At 30.2% G+C, this 18,733-nt stretch overlaps 1 protein-coding gene across 1 annotated transcript in view; it reads left to right on the forward strand.

Moving 5' to 3' along the window:
- Positions 1-18,733, forward strand: part of LOC142321215 (uncharacterized) — a 44,638-nt gene that overhangs the window by 19,495 nt on the left and 6,410 nt on the right. The window contains exons 8-12 of the mRNA XM_075359210.1: positions 222-339; positions 2,548-2,711; positions 7,873-7,971; positions 10,160-10,419; positions 14,827-14,938. Coding sequence (XP_075215325.1) covers positions 222-339; positions 2,548-2,711; positions 7,873-7,971; positions 10,160-10,419; positions 14,827-14,938 — 753 coding nt within the window. The remainder of the gene's footprint in view (positions 1-221; positions 340-2,547; positions 2,712-7,872; positions 7,972-10,159; positions 10,420-14,826; positions 14,939-18,733) is intronic.

Here is an 18,733-nt window from a genome sequence, read left to right on the forward strand (position 1 = left end):
ATAATAAATAAAAATAATTTATTCACTATAACATTGCTAAATTACATTTATAATTTTCTGTTTTACATATATGATGTAAAAACATTAATCTTTGCAAGGATCAAATCTTCCACCTTGCTAAACTATTTGATATAATGTGACACTACATTCTATATTAATTTGCAATTATACTTTTAAAGACAGTGCTTAATTTTAGTAAAATAAAATTTAATTTATTACAGGTGCTGATGATGCGAAACTGCTGGGTGCCTTCAAAAATTATGCTGCACCTCATTGATAATACTTTAAAATCCTCAAGTAACACTGAGAAAAGCTCTCAGAATGATAAGAAATGTACTGGTAAATGATATATTTACATAAAATAGGAGTATCTTACCTTTTACAAATATAATTCTTATAATTACAAAGATGAAAATTTATTAAAAGTATGAAAATAAAAATTAAGCAATCAAGCATTCAACATGATATCAATGTTGTTACAATCTAGACCACAGTAAATTCATTACCCTTCTAACTGGCCCCATCTCTTTTCTTAGCTCATCAGCAGGAACCAAGCATCTTTTTATGTTCTCTCTCCCATTTTCTATAAATCTGCCAAAACGTTATTCTCTTCATGTTTACCTTAAATTCTAATACATAATACAGTTACTTTGTTGTGAAACTATCTGTTCTTAATATCTATTCAAACTAGTGCAGTCTCTTGCTCTTAAATTCTACAATAATATTTGTGACATCATACAGAATTCTAGTATTTTTCTTATTATCTGTTGGTTACTGTCCAGACAACTTTCTTAAAATTTTAATCTCAAACATTAATATGTTTTCTCTGTTCTGTATAAGGCACTGAGCTAGCTGCAAACTTAAACAAACTGATGACTATTCTTGAAAATATTCTAGTTTATAACATTCTGTTGAAGGTTTACAAACATTTCAGATTGTAATTTCTTTATTCATGTTATTTTTATCATTAGTTATGCTCAATATATTGTTTAATACTGCCTACTGATGATGAAAGTCACTAGCTTACTGCATTTTGTCATCTTTTTGTATTACCATAAACTTTAATTTTCCTGCTATAAATTGAAAACCGCTTACAGAGTGTTTTTCTAATTCTTTCAAAAGTACTTCCATAAAATTTTTTAGCCCTCTTTCATTGCCTAACACCTCATTAGCAAATCAAAACAGTTTTTATGTTTCTTCCTATTTTGTTTTATAAATCCATCTATGGATTTACTAGCATTTTATGGGGTTATGCAGTTGAGTAGACTGCATTAAATAAACTTCTAGAGTTCACCTAATAACCAAATCAAATTTTGGCAAAAAATTCATTCTAGAACACTTCTTTATATTTGCATGGTGTACAAAATCATATTTTTTTTTGTAGAAATCAACATATATTTAGTTATTTGATTTCTAACTTTTACTTTTCTTATTAATATAGTAGTGAGGATTTTATCTAAAATTTATTTTACCTACCTATGGTAGGTAATTTTTCTAAAATCTGCCCCAAAATTTTCTTTAACATATTGTTTAATTGTTAGTTATAATCTCCCCGAGAAGTTTTCAGCATTAGTTCATAAATTTATATACTATTTCACTGGCGGTGGTTACTTTATTTTTAATGAACTGATCACATATATTCCACCTCATCATATGCTTTACACTTTTTTATCATTTTATTTACTTCATCTAAGCAATGTTCCTTTATTGTAGGTAGAATAAATTGCAATGTTTGAAAAAATGAAGGATAGATAAATCAATGGAAGGATTCCATTGATTTCACCAATGGAATCTTATCAAATGTACTTTAACCAATGTAATGTTTCATCCCAGAAATTATATTATTTTTAAAATATTCTTGTAAATCTAATCCATATTGTTTTCATTTTTGCACACCAATAATTGATGATCTGTGATTCTGAAAGATCTAGATTCAAATCCAGTGGAAAATATGATTAAATTTTAATTTAATTACGAACTTGGAAAGATGAATTTACGTTCACTAAGGGGATGGGTCAACTTAGAAATGTGGAAAATAGATCTCAAAGTCAGACATGGAATTTAACTTTACAGGAGTAGAAAGTGCTTATGGGTATTTCTAATCTGACGATTCATAAAGAGTTAAATAGTGCTCAACATGCATATCATTAGCACATTTGGCCCTAAATCTAAATGAATTAAATGTATGTATATATATATATATATATAATTTGGTTGTGAAAGCAGATATTATAAGTGTATTTTTTACGTTGATGTTTAATTAATTACAATTTCTCTGAAATGTTTGCCTAGGGGAAAAAACAAGATAATGTGACACCAAATAATAAATACAGAATTGTTTTCATCACATGTTTATTGGTTACCCAGGCCGAGCATTTCATTTGGTGCTAGAAACTGTATTATAAGAATATTCATATTCTTATTATATAAAGACAAAACATAACAATGTCCTTAAATGAAGTAATAAGCAAATAATATTGTAGTAAAAACAGTATACACTACAGTCACTCTAGAGTATTACTGAATTGTGTTTTAAAATTTACACAGGATTTATGTGCAGTGGTGATTGTATTCTGCCAAACATATCAGTTGAACATGCGCTCTTATATATTGTAATGACCATAGGAACAACAAGTGATGTAACTCATACTTTAGGACATATGCTTGAACGAACACGACAACATTGGGGGACTAGTCTTGATAAAAAACAGGTATAAAGAGAGAGATTGTATAATTCTGCAAAAAAATCTTAACCTCTATTAAAATGTGTAATAAATTTATAGTTTTACAAATTATTATTTGATTAAACATGTTTAATATAGTTGATAGTTTTTTCATAGAAATGTTTCAGTTAAGTTTTTGAAAAGTCTTATTTCTGTACATCAGCACTAATAAACAATATATTATGCAATAAAATGAGCAAATACATTGCAATAAAAAATGTTAAAACAATCTTAAAACTGTAAGTAATATTACGTAAAATTATGAAATTTATTATATTTTTCTTTGTTTTGTTTGAAATTTAAAAATATGAAATAATATATAGTTCATTTTAAGTGAGCTGCATTCAGTTTCTTTGAAAGTACAAGAGTTACAAACCTTTAAATGCAGAACTTCACTTACTTTTCCCTAAAAATTAAAAGTATACAGAATTGTTATTTTTCAGTTTACTTCTATTTTTCAAATATGGGAACAAGCTCTAGTTTTCTAAATAGCAACTCATCAATCTTTTTTTTGCCAGTTTCAGTAAAAACATCATTCTAAGACATTTTTATTGTTGAGAATTTTTCCAAAACTGTACTGTTTAATGGTTGATTATTTTAGAAAAATTTTATAAAATATAAACTTTTTCTTTTCAGTTTTATACCACTTACAATTCCATTATAACAATAACAAATGAAATTTACAACAATGTGGACTTAAGTTCAGCATGTATGAACACAGGTCCAACAGGGTATTAGACGTAACTTCTGAATGGTTGCATTTTGGAAAAAATATCAAACACTTACAAAAATCATAAAATGATCTATTCCTGTTAGAAAATTATACAAAAAATATAGATTTCATTGGAAAAACTTTTGTTAGCCAACATTCTGGTTTTCACCTTTGAGAGCCTGTAAATCCTTTTGGACAAAAATACCCAAGAATAAAAAAGCCTTAAAATGATGTTTTCTATTGAAAACTGGAAAAAATGTATGTGTTAATATTTAAAAAGCTTAAGTTGGCCACCAAACTGCAAAAATCGAAGTGGATATTAAAAACCTTTTACTATACTTCAATGCTTAAGCAAAATATAAGAGAAGTTCCCTGTTTAAAGATTTTTAACTTCTACAGTTTCAGAGATCCAAATGGTGGTACACTTCAAATGAACACTCTGTATACTTTTCTTTTATTTTAAATATTATAATAATGATATGTCCATAAATAATAAAAAAAAAACAAATTTTCATAATGAAAAAAAAATTACTCAGTTGCCAAAAAAAACTTGAGTTCATAGAATGACTGACATAGCTGTATGAAACAGATTCTTGAAGGTGAAGAAAAATTAGCCAGCATTGCTGTTACATACAACTTGCATTCTTTGATTATTTATTATACATTGCTCTTTTGAAATTTTTAATGCTGGCCAATACTAATACACAAAATTTCACTTAAAACCAATTTCACTATCAACCACATTTAACTTCTTAATATAGTAATATAAAAGTACATTTTTATTATTATTTGTTTACATATTTTTTTAAAGGGAAAAGAATGGAGATACTTCAAGATAAGAAGTATCTTGATACTTCTTAGAGATTAGTGATTATGAGTGTTTGTGAATAAATGAATGTGTATTTTCATGTGTATATTTCATATATATATAATTATCATTATCTTTATCTGTGGCAGCACACTTTCAGATAAAGATAATAGTAATACATAAATTTTAATTATTCATACAGTAATGTAGTATTAGCTGGCCAAACAAGTAGTATATTTTGTTTTTATCTTATTTTATCATAACTGACGTCATATTTTTATAAATGTAACTTCTAATTTCAATAATTTTAATTAGTATTAATTTTAACATTTTTTTATATTTCTTTCTTTTTTTTTTAATTATAAATTTGAAAATTTTTATACTTTTAAATCTTATATATTACATTATAATTTAATTATTATTTTGAGTTTAATATGTAATCTGGTAATAAACATTTTATAAAGAAGAATTATAACTGATGATGTGGGTTGCAACAAAAGTACTATTGTAGACATGATGAAAAGATAAGGTGAGTGTTATATATATATATATATATATATATATATATATATATATATATATATACATAATATTATATATACATTAATTTAGTAAAATTAATTCTCCTTTTATTGTATTTGTCCCTACCTTTCTCTGTACTAACTATATCAAAGACATAAGTAAAACTTAGCTCTTTCCACCAACAGTACAGAATCAAACAATTTTTCTTACCTTATCTTGCTGGAGAAGCAATAAGATATATTGTCTGATATATATTTCAATAATCTGTATATGTATACACACCCACGCATAAGTAATACTTCATAACAAGAAAACATTTCAATACAATGAATTTTAATAACAAAATAAATCATATTATAACATTTAAATAAACAAAAATTCCAATATATCAAGATATGGTTTGACAAATTACTGACTTTAAAATAAAGAAACATTTTTTACAAAATTTCAATTTATTTTTCAACATAATCTCCTTTTAGTTCGATACACTTATTGCAGCGATTTTTTAACTTTTTTATGCCTTCCAAAAAGTATGATTTGTTGAACTCTACAAAATACTCATATGTTTCAGTAATAACTTGCTCATTTAATGAAGATTTTTTCCACAAAGCCACTTCTTTAGGTTTGGAAACAAAAATAAGTCAGAAGGGGCTAAATCTGGAGAATAGGGTGGATGAGGATGTGATTCATAAGCAATTTAGCTAATGTAGCAAGTGCAATTGCAGATGAGTGAGCTGGCGCATTGTTGTGAAACAGCACTTTTTCTTGCTAATAAGGCCAGTTTTTCTTCAGTGCCACATTGAATCTCTGTAATAATGAGATATGATACTCTCCTGTGATCGTTTTTTCCTTCTATAAGTAATCAACCAATATTAAACAAAAAACTGTGGCCATGACCTAACCAGCCAATGGAACCATCTCTGCCGTTTTCAGTGCAGGTTTGTTTAACCTAGTCCATATTTTTGACTGCTGTTTTGTTTCCGAGTATAATAATGAATCGACATTTCATCAATGGTAACATAATGCCGCAAAAACGTACTTGGATTGTGCTGGTAAATGGTCTAACATTGCTTTGAAGTTGTCATGCACCACCGCTTTTGATCATATGTCAACAATAGCAGCACCCATCTTGCCGATAGCTTCTGCATACCCAACCACTCATGTAAAATTCGCCATACACTTTCAGTTGAAATGTTTATAATCTCACGTAGCTTTATTCGGCGATCTTCCAGTACAATATCATGGATTTTATCAATCATTTCTTGAGTAGTTATCTCTTTTGAAGCTCAGTATTACTGAAGTTGTGAGTACTCACAACCATAGCAAAATTCAGTAAACCCTTTTGAGCTATTCCATGTGAAGGAGCAGGCTCTCCTTAATACTTTGAAGCTTTTTTTCCGTTTCCTTTATTGGTTTTCCTTGCAAATAATATTGTTTTATGAATACGTGAAAATTGTTTTTTCCGTGTTTTCCATGTTTTCTTGACACATCAGCTTTCATGAGTTGTCAAATATCAACTAATTATAAAATTATCAGAATAACTGGAAACTTTGTAAGCCTACATAAGATAAGACATAAACAATGAAGAGAAAGTAGAGATTGGAGTGCCGCCTTTTGCGAATTGACAGACCTATCAAACCACCCTCATACAATACCAGTAGATAATTAGTTTGATTAAACAACTGGAAAAAACAGATTGATACATTTTAAATTTTTATAATTTTTAAGATATTCATGTGATGAAGGTGCTATCGCTATGAAAGAAGTCATGAACAATTTTTTTGAAATTAATGTGGGGTTTTATTACATTATTATTGTTATTTGAGTATTCTTATTTTTCTTGGATTCTTTAAATAACTGAACTGGATAAAATGTACTCTTCAAAACAAATAATCATTACACAGAACACAATAACCAACAAATAAACACAATGCATATGAAATATATAAATTAAACAGTTCTGATGAACAAAGTTCTACATTTGTAAAACACAACACTGTTTCAAACAAAAGGAAAATTGGCATTTAAAAGCTATGCACAAATAAACAACATTAACATTCTACATAAACACAAATTAGGATCACATCTTAACACTCTTGAACATTGTAATATCTGAACATGTAACAATAATATACTAAATATACACACACACAATCCAAATCCAACACATTTTTTCCTCACATCTTAATAAAAAGAAACAGTAAAATCAGCTGATGCCAGTGCAAATCAACAGCATAACTCATTAAAGATGGTTGTAAAGATGACCGAAAAGTTTCAAAGTCCAGTTATTAAAAAGGTTTTATTTTAAAATTTGGTTCAATTTTCTTGTAAAAGTTTTTAATTTTTATTTAATATCACTCCTGATCACCAAGGATAATAACACAGCAAATATTTTTTGACCATAAATAATCTCTTAATACTATTATATTATGTAGTTAATATTATTTTATCAATAGAATCCCCATAATACAATTTTCCTAAGAATTAAAAGTATAGAATCATTATTTTTCAATCCACTTCAATTTTTCAAATATGGGAGAAAACCCTAGTTTTCTAAATAAAAACATTCAAATCTTTTGTTGCTAGTTTTAGTAGGAAACATCATTTTAAGATTTTTTTACTCTTGGGTTTTTTCTTCCCCACATTACAATTGGAAAATAATAAGAACACTTATGAAAATTATACAAGAGTAATCACTTTACAATCAGTGTTTTGTAACAAATTTAACATTACACTTTTATAAAGTTTTTCAAAGTTACAAATAATTCCAAACATTATAATAGTGCATTGTAACTGATTTTTATTATTTTATAGTCTGTTATGCAGCAATTTTTGATCGAGTCTAATAATTTTTGTAGACATTCATGTACCAACTTACAAAAATAAATGTATGTGTGTGCACCGGAAAGAATAATTTCAGACAAAAAGATTTATTATTCATTATATCACTTGTGGTCGTTTAATATTAAACAGAGAAAGATTGAAAGTTATTGTGAATGAGAATCTTTAATAGCAAGTGTAGTTAATTATACTTCTAAAAATTACAATAATTATACCTCTGAAAGAAAACAATATGAAAATCTATTAATTTTTTATTGTTTTGTTAGATATGGAACCAGAAACGGCCATCATGGCTAGAAGCACTAATTGATCCACTTAAAGAGCCTCTAGCACCAGCAGTTTCAGTAGTACAGAAGGCACTAGAAGTGAGTAAATAAATGAAGGTTTATATTTAATGAGCATCTATCACTACTGATATACGTCTGTATTTACAACATAAAGAGGTTAATTAATAATACATAGGAAAAAACATAGGATATTATGTTTACCTGATTCCGCAACTTTTGTAAAGATATAAACACAGATATATTAATAAATCAGGATGTGTCACTGTACTTCATTTACTAATAGAAAATGCAGAATTTTTAAGTTATGTTTGTTAAATCATTTGATGTAAATATGATATGTATACTTAAAAACTTGTTCTGTTTTAAATTTTAAAGTAAATGTAGGCAGTTAAAATTTTAAAAATTTAATTAATATTACAAGTTATTTGAGTATAAAGATATACAATAACTATTACACCATTCATTTCATGAATTAAATTTTTTAATGAAGAGAGAAATGTTTAATAAAACTGTATGTTTATTAATAAAACTGTAAAAAATTTGCAAAAGCAAAAAAATTACAGTTCATTTATAACATGAACAGTCATCTTGTGTAGTTATTTACTTATTCTTAATCTAGGCACTTATGTTCACAATACTGAAAGTATCAAATGAGTGAAATTACTTTCACTGGACATATATATATATATAATGGTCATCTATATGACAGTAGCAAAATGCTCTTGTAAGCTAATATTAAGAACAAATCAAGGTCAAACTATTTAGTGCTATTAAGATACTAAAGAGATATACTGATGAGGAACGCTATTTACTGAAGAGATATACTTCACATCTTTAAGGAGTATGAACATTATTTCTTATGGACAACAAATATTTTCTTCCAGAAAGGAAACTCATCTTCCAGTGGGTGAGAAAGTATATTTTTCAATAAAAATTTATTACTGATACAATGTAAACTATCATTAAAAATAAATGAGAAGTAAATAATTGTGCATACGTAAGCAAAAACGTTTATGTTAAATTTAATTTGAAAATTTTTCATCAATACTTCATTTATAAAATCTTGAAATATATTATGGATAAAAAAATGCTTTAAAAATAAAGCAAGAAATAACGTGCGTAAGCTTAGAAATTATAGTTGCTGTCATTCAATTACTATATAGAAAATGATTTTGTGGCGGGGTACTGCTAACAACCTCTTCCGAAGGCTAATACAGTAGTGAACAGTAGAAACTAAACATGATAAAATGCAGTTAATATTTCCTGGAATTATTAAGACTAATAATAGCAAATGGAAATGTCTTCAAAGAGAATAGACATTTTTAAACATCAAATAATGAACTCATTGAATAATATTTTATCATTACGTGATGATCTCATTCAATAGGACGAAATACGTTGGTCTTGAAATCAATATTTTGTCATTATTTAATAATACTGTTAAACAGATTATTCTTAAAAGATTTATACAAAGGATACAAAATACATTCCAAAAGATACATAAATAACTGGTAACATAAGTAAATAGATTAATGTATAAATGATTAGTTAATAAATGAACTTTTTTTTTTGAGAAATGAAATATATGTTATGGAATCTTTGTTGTAAAATAAGCAGAAAACATAATGAATCATTTTTTTATATTGGTATAAGCTTGTTTTGTTAAAAAATGCTTTTCCTGAGGCAAAATTAATAAAATTAGCTATGCTCCTGAAAAGAGGTTATTACCTCTTAATGTGTGTCTTAACCCAGATATACTATATCTTGACTAGATTTACATCTTCTAGAGGTTAAAAAAAGATAACTCTGGCTTATACATATTACAAATGAAACATACTTCTATAAAACAATTTATGGTATTGCTGACAGATTCAATTCAGCTTTTGGGCAGGTAAACTACTATACGCACTTGCACAAAAAAAATTCTTTCTGAAACAATAAAAATACTGCAATACCTTACAAGACATTTAATAAGCTTAATTTCATTATATTATTATTGTTAATCTTTTAATAATCATACTCAAAATTTAAAATCATGTAGGAAAACAAATTTTGAACTGAAAAAGTTAAAAGGTTCAAATACCCGTAATTGAAAGATTACTTAACTTGTACAATGAAAATAAAAAGATAAAATAATGCATTTTTTATTGTTAAATTACTAAAATATATCAGTAAGTATTATTCTATCCATACATTTCTTTAAGATATTGTGGAACTGGAACTGTACTAATAAATGTTTTGTATTACTGTGAAAAAAAAAAAACAGGAAGGTGCAACGACGGAACAAGCTGTGCAGCTAAGCATTCAAATGTTATGTCGTGTCATAAACTGTCTACCATCTGGCCTCACAGTTTGCTGCAATGTGCTCACTGAATATCTACCAGCTGATATAAGTCCGCTAGCTGGATCAATATTGATACAAATACTTGCTTCTGCTTTGTATGCTCAATTAACAGAATCTGCTGTTGCTGAAGCTCTGTGTAATGTTGATAATGTGCAATTAGCACCACTGATTAAAACTGTCAGGTAAAAATTAATAAAAAATATATAATGTAAAAAAATTATCTTTAAAGTAAAAATAAGTTCAACATTTCAAATCATAATCATATCTAACACATCTTTTACAAAGTCCATATGAACTGTACTCATTCACTTGAATAATGAATAGGTAATAATACTTTAGCACTAAATAAAATTAATTTACAGGAAAGCCAACATCCATCTTGACATTAATTTTAAGATAAATAAGCAACTTGAAAGCTGTTATATAAAATATTGTATAAAGTTTTACAAATGAGATGTGTGTCTAATGGTTACTTAAATAAATAACACAATTCTATTCAAAGAGAAAAATTTTAAATAGTTATTTTTTAAATTAAATAATTAAAACCTATACAAGTACCAAACAAATAAATAAGAGTATAAAATAATTTAAAAAAATTGTATTATGAAAAAAAATATATAGTAAAATATATATATGGGGGTAAGTCAATTATTATCCGCAATTCCTTGGTTCCAGTTATAGCCAAATGAAATTTTAATTAATGAAATGTTTGGATCTTAGAAGGGAAAGATACATCGGTTTGAATCAGACTTCATCTCCTTTCTTTTACCTTTTTTTTTAATTTAGATATGAGGGTAAGTCAATTATTATCCGCAATTTAGGTATAATTTTGTTTATGTTGGTAGTACTGTAGTGTTGCGTAGATGACGCATGCGTGGTTTAATTGTTGTTATGTCTGTGCAGGTTTGATGCTGCTAGGTTAGTTCCATTATCGCTGCCCTGCCGTTAACCATGGCTGTTCCGCTTTCTGTTTGCACCAAAGAAGAACAACGTTCAGTGATCCGTTTTTTGTGGTCGGAAGGTGTATTAGGGGCTGAAATTCATCGAAGACTTTCGGTACAGTATGGGAACAGTGAGTTGCTGCAACGGAGTGTCTACGAATGGATTGTAAAATTAAAAAATGGTCGCACAAGTGTTACGCACGACGGAGCTGGATGACCATTTACCACCACAAATGAGGAAAACATTGAGCGTGCACATGCCATGGTTTTCTTAGGCAGACGAGTAACTATTGATGAAGAGGCACATCGTCTGCAAATTATTCACGGTTCTGCCTACAAAATCATCCACAACAGACTTGGGTTTCATAAAGTCTGTGCAAAATGGGTCCCAAAACAAATCGCACAGTTGCATAAACAAATGCACTAGGACATCTGCCAAAAACATTTGGATTGCTATGGTAACGAACAGGACATCTTAGACAGAATCATCACTGGTGACAAAACATGGATTCATCATTACGAGCCAGAGAGTAAACGACAGAGTATGGAACGGAAACATCCAAATTCGCCCTGAAAAAAAAGTTAAAGACCCAGCCATCCGCAGGAAAACTGATGCTTACGGTGGTTAAGGCCCAGTACTGGAACATTATGAGGAAAGGGGCACGACAATAAACAGTGTGCGTTACAGTGAGATGCTTACTGCCAAGCTGAAGCCTGCAATTTGAAGCAAACGCCGAGGGCTGCTGTCGAAAGGTATTGTGTTGTTGCACAATCCCTGTCCACACTGCTGAAAGGCTCCAGAAACTCAACTTTGAAGTACTGGCTAATCCTTCGTATAGTCCTGATCTTGCCCCTTCTGACTACCACTTGTTTGGTCCACTCAAAGAGGCATTAAAAGGCTGTCGATTAACCTTGGACGAAACAGTGAAAGAAGCGGCGCATTCCTGGCTAGCAGCTCAACCGAAAACCTTTTTTTATGAGGGCATGAGGAAGCTTGTGCAACGATGGACCAAGTGCATTGAAATGCAAGGGGACTATGTTGAAAAATGATGTACGTGTAAGTTTCCTATTTGTATTGCAATAAAATTTATAACTACACTGCGGATAGTAATTGACTTACCCTTGTATAAGATAGTGTTTACTCTTTAGTTCAGTACCTAACAAAATAAATAACAATTGTATATGATCATCTAATTAGAATACTATACTTATTCACTTCCTATACAAAGCCTAGGTAGCAACATACAGTTGAACAAACTAAGAGTGAAAGGACAGAGGCCATGTTCTTCTATTAAAAAAAAAAAAATCAGGAAAAATTATAGACTTTTATAATTAATTTATTAAGAAACTTCCGAGGTCTGTAAATAAAATAACGAGACTAGTTTTTTGGCAGCCGAAGTGGCAGCACTGAAAAGTTATTAATAAAACATATGGTTATATGAACAACTGATTTATATTAGGTATTAATATTTTTAGTCTATTGTTGCCACGTGAGATGTAAACAGACTTAACAAGAAATGAGTTTTTGTTACAAAAATGAGCGATACTAATTATGAGCAGTGTTGTGCAATCAAATTTTGTGTTAAACTCAGTATGCTACTGAAACTTTTTCAAAACTCAAAAGGGTGTGTGGAGGTGGCGCTTTATCACAAGCCCAAGCTTTTAAGTGGTTTAAAGCATTTTCAGATGGCTGGGAATCAATTGTGGACGACCCATGCTCTGGAAGACCATTAATATCAAAAAGTGATGAAAATGTTGAGTAAATCAGAAACTTGATATGGCAATTAACTATCAGAATGATTGCAGAACAGTTGAATTTGAACCATACCACAGTCCATCAAATTTTTACAAATGAATTTACATGAAAAAAGTTTGTGCAAAATTGGTCCCAAAAAACCTCACTGTTGAACAGAAAAACAAGAAGGTGGAAGTGTGCCATGATCTTCTAGGGCGAATTGAAACCGATCCTGATTTTCTAAAAAATGTTATTAATGGTGGTGATGAATCTTGCATATTTGAGTACGACCCAGAAACAAAATGCCAGAGCAAGGGGTAGTACACTTCAAACTCACCACATCCCAAAAAAGCAAAAATGAACAAATCAAAAATCATAACCATGCTAACTTGTTTCTACGATAGTAATGGCATTGTTCAAAAGGGTTTTTTGCCTACAGGACAGACTGTAAATCAATATGTTTACCGAGAAATTCTTGAAAGGCTGCAGAAAAGAGTTGCCCGTGTGAGACCAGTCATCAAAGACAACTGCACTCTCAATTAACGAGTTTTTGGCAAAGAAAAACATTCCTGTAGTTCCTCAACCACCTTATTCACTTGACTTGAGTCCCTGCGACGTTTTCCTGTTCTCGACTTTAAAAAATCACTTCAAAGGACATCGTTTTGGAACAGTAGAAAATGTTTTTAAAAATGTAACCAACCATTTGAAGGATATTCTGGTTTCTGAGTTCCAACATTGCTATAAAGAGTTGAAAAACCATTTGAAGCGTTGCATGGCTTCAGGATAGATAACATCATTCCTGATGTTATCCTTCCTAGCTGTTTCCAGGAACCAAGGGTACAATAAATGAAGGGAAATATATAATAATGAAGAGGATATGGAAGAGAATGTTAAAGTGGTTTGGTCACGCAATGAGAAGAAAGGAGGGCTCATGATTTTAGAGAAAATGATATCAACTCGAAAGGAAGTTTATGACAGAGAAGATAGCAATCATTCAATGAACCTCACATAAAAGTGGAAAAGCAGGGGAAGAAAAATATGCAGAAACATATCCAGATTATAACAATTTTTCAGGAGTATATGAAAAAATGTAGTATATGTAAAAACTCTAAAATATCCACTTAAAGTAAGGTTATAACTGGAAGGTCAGTACAGTATTACATAATTATATTCTCCGTGGTTATCTCTCACAATTATATATTTGGTGTAGACCATAACAATGCTTATAACATGTTGAAGTCATATTACAAGGTGTTTAACATTTTTTAAGATGAGATTAGTAGCTTAGCAAGTTTCACCTCAATTAGATTTCATTTCATTTGAAACAAGGTACTAGTAGCAACATAAACAGTGATTATGTGCACTTAGCACATGGTGTTATCAAACAAAAACATTTATTTTCTTGCTTGTTCTAACACTGATATGTTCTAGAAGACATATTTTTTAAAATTAAGACCATTAAGCATATTTGTATCAGGGCAAAAGTTCTGGTTTTCTAAGCACAAATTAATGATATAATAATAAGTATTTTTTAAATTAATATTTTTTTTTAAAACCCCATCTCTGAAATATCAGAAGTTTCATGATTTTACATCCTTCTTCACGATCCTGATGAGAATTTGAAAATGAAATTAAACAACAATCCAATGTGGTTTTTCAATGGACACTCCCTGGAATATTTCATATTTGCATTCAAGTCCTCAGTAGTCGATTATATTCAACTCAATACAATATTACCCTTCATTGAGGATGTAAAGGCCTAACAAACGGTTATTTTATATCTTCTATATAAATTCCAGTAATCTTTAGATATGTATAATGTATAGCATTAAAAATTATATATTATAAATTAAATTTAATTCAGAAAAAGAATATCAGCAATAAATTATCAATAATAGTCATTATTTTAACAGGGAGATGGAAGATATTGAAGCACCTATATATAATGTTGAATCATCACCACAAGTATGTGAAGTGCAAGTAAGTCAGCTGCTGTTGACTGTTAATGGAAGGTGTTCATTAAAAGTAAACAAAGTTTTTTCTTTCTTAATATCTAAATGCAATATAAAACTTACTTTTATAACACTAATTTTAAATCATCAGACCTTATACTTTTACTTTTCAGAACCATCATCACAGACTTTCAACAAAATCTTGTCACTACATCAAATGAAAGAACGAACATTTTAAAGCAGGTGTCACACAAAAATATAAAACAGACATGCATGCATTCATTTTTACAGAAAGTAAACAAAAATTAAAACAATTAAAATTAAATCAGCATATAAACAAAGATTCCATGTTCATAAAAAAATTAACAAAAAAGCAGAATCCAAATTGGTTATACGAAAGAAGAAACCATTATATCACAAACTGAATGTAGTTATATAACTAATGCAACATCATGGGCCAAATTAAACAGCTTCAAAAAAGAACACAAAAATATTTCATAATGGTAAACAGTATTTGTAAATCATTTTATAGAAATTTATTTCAAATACAGTAACAGTGACAATAAATAGGAAATTCTAGATATTGTTAATTATTTTTGCATAAAAACTCATAATATAGAAAAAAATTGGTTTAAAAATGTTTCCTTTTTCCTTCAGGTATACTGAATAAACAAAAATTTTTAACTAATTAACAATTATAAAAACAGTGCTTATGCTAGAAAAAATCATGGATTGAAGGATTATGATATCTTGAAGTATCAAATAATATGTTTTATAATTTCTATGATTTACATGTACATCACAAATGTGGTTAAAATATACTATATGTTATAAACTCTAGGATACTGCAAAGAGAAAGAAGTTTTTGATTAAAGGGAAAGTAATTTTAGTTAGAAAGGTTCATATAGGTTAAGTAAATAAATAACACTTAAGCGGTTAAGTAAAGAAATACATTTATTTCTTTAAATAAGCATTTTTTTAATTTCAAATGATTTTGGTTGAATTACAGTTAATGAGTGTAAGTTTTACATAAGCTTGCTGAGGTTGTAATAAATTGAGGAGTACTTTCCCTGATGAATACCTAAAAATGAGGTTTCATATTCACAATACATTAGCAACCTTCTGTCTTCTCTACTTCCACAAACAATAATGATATCATATCCTTGGTACTCCAGTCAGGCCGCAAAATGTACTGGTGATCGAAGAGAAGACCAATTTAATTCAACCTGTGTGTATATCCTATTAAACAGGATTTTCATACAATTTCCATAACACTAGTAAAAATGTTAGGGGCCGGTTTTCAGCATGCTGGAAATTTGCCACTCTTTAGTAAAATATTGACAGGCTAATGATTTCACAGTGTGGGAAAGCTGTGCTCACCAATCTCACAATTACTCTGTTAAAACCACAGGCTTTTCTACTCTTCAGTGAAGCTGCTGCTACACCAACCTCCTCTTCTGTGATTGAGTCAGTGTGCCTATCTATTCGAAATCCCATATTGTTCTATGATAGCCTCCTTCCTTGTACTCATCATCAGCCAGCAGTACACCCAGCAATTTCATCACCACAAAATGGTTGTCAATAACTGTTCCTCCTTGAAATTCCATGTCTAACAAAAGAACCTCCTCATTTCAAGCGAAAATACTAGTTACTTTAACTATTCCCCTTGGGGTCCTTATTACTCTGGACAGTAATGAATGTATACACCAGGAATTTTGTTTTGCATTTTTCATCACATTATAATATTCATTTCTGGCTCTTCTATACTCCCTATATTTCTACTGGTACTGGACGGGATCCTGTCTCAATATTTGTTTCTCCTTTTTTCCCTTACTGCATACCTTGCACCTCAGCATTCCACAAGAATGCAATTTTTACCTATGGTCCTTGCAATAGGCTTATCCGCTGTTCTCAGAAGCCCTTCTATGAATTTCTCTGCAAGATCTTCTTCGTTAATGTTACCAACAAGTACTTTTCATCTGTTAATTTCTTGATGAAAGCCAAAGTCCAACCTTCTCAAGTATGCTATCCGAATCAAGAACCTTCCTCCATCCATTCTTGTCTCCAAAAACGGTACTCTCTCATGAGTACCTACTTTACAATTATTCTACGGTTACTGCTACCCTCATCCACGACTTTCCAATCGCTCACAGTTCCATCTGAACCCTTGATAAAATATTGGTTCCCTCAAAATGCCTTCGCTTGTCGATGTTTCCCTGGTACGTTGGAAGGTTTCCTTTCTGATTACAAATCTGAGTTGGTATTGTGCAATCAGTTTCTCTAATTTTTCACTTCTATCGCTCCAATCTCGTTCCACGCTGTACCACAATGGCATTTTATGTTGATATCTCCAATATGACACCCTATTCTTGTAATTACTGGATTATCTTTTCTCATGTATTAAGATAATCCTCAATCGAGTGACCAAATTAGATATAAGAAAATACCAGTACCATACTTCCCCTTTTGCTGTTAATCGTGATGACCATATGGTAAGAACCCATGAGCTGCCTATGGAATAGTGCATCTATCCCTTTCGCATATCAATCACAGCCATAGCTCCTTTTCCTGTGTGGAAACATTTTCACTCATTATCTATTTCCAGCAGTCTTCCTTCCACTACAAATGGCTGTTGTATGAGAGCCACATCAATGTTATAATCCCTGGGGATAGCTCCCTATACCACCTGGGCTATATAGGCCCCTGAAAATTTATTTTCACTATCATATACACTGCTCTATAAGACTTCTCTCTGCCCTTAATAATGTTGGACAGGTAGGATCCCTGCTACTATGATTGGCCTTTTTATATAACTAGTTAGCGTAGACTGGTGGCTTTGCCTTGCTTGTACACTGGTCACTTTTATATCCTTCCTCAGAACAGTGCATGAACAATTCTGGACTCTTAAAAAACATTTAACCACGTGGCCCAATCCTAGGCATTTGTAACAGCTCATAATCTTTATGAAATCCTTAATCTTACAGGCTTGACATTCAATGAGTACTTTGCCTGATTCAAGGAAGAATCCTTTTCTCTTTTTCAATCTTTTTTTAACTTCAACTACATAGTGCACAAATTCACACACAATTTTCTTCCCAGTTTTAAGACAACCTTCACTCACTTGCTAAATTCTTCATTTTTCAGTTTAGCATTTTGTATCCAAATGACCTCCATCACATCATATTCCCCCAGCACATTAAACATTATCATAAGTGGCTGCAATTACTTTTCATTCTTAGACTTGATCATGAGTCCATCAAGTGATTTGCTTGTTTCAATTTTCTTTTCAGCATCAGAATTGGAGTAACAATTTTTACATCTTTTGAATTTTTCTGCATACTGAGAATTATCATCAATCCTTCTTTTGCAGTTTCAGCTTTCCTGCTACCTCCGCCTTAAATGTCATCGACGAAATAGTTTTATCAGGCTTATTGACTAGACTCACCTTTGTGGTTTTTTCTTCCCTTAGCTATGTCGCTAAAAGATTTTTGTGATGTTATTAAGGTTTCCTTGATTGGCCCTTTATACACAGCAAACTGCAATCCCTCAACAAACCCATAGTATCTCTCTGTTCTTCTTACTAATAAGTCATTGAAGAATCTTAATTTCCAGACTCAAATCTGGATCCATATCTGAGTTCTCTGGTTCATATTTTTACCAGTTGCCATCCACTCCTCCATCTCAGCAACAGTAGTGCTAAACATACCCAGTACTTCTTTTAGAGTTAGAGTTAGAGTTTTGAAAAGCTCTTCCTTGGCCATCCTCTCTTCAGTTTCTTTTAACTTTGATCCTTCTACCTTTTTCACCAATAATGGAATGGCTGCTGCCATTGCTAGGTCCTTGGTTCAATTTATCAAAGAGCTCCTCC

The sequence above is a fragment of the Lycorma delicatula genome, chromosome 3 (genome assembly GCF_047948215.1).
Source record: "Lycorma delicatula isolate Av1 chromosome 3, ASM4794821v1, whole genome shotgun sequence".
NCBI lineage: Eukaryota > Metazoa > Arthropoda > Insecta > Hemiptera > Fulgoridae > Lycorma > Lycorma delicatula.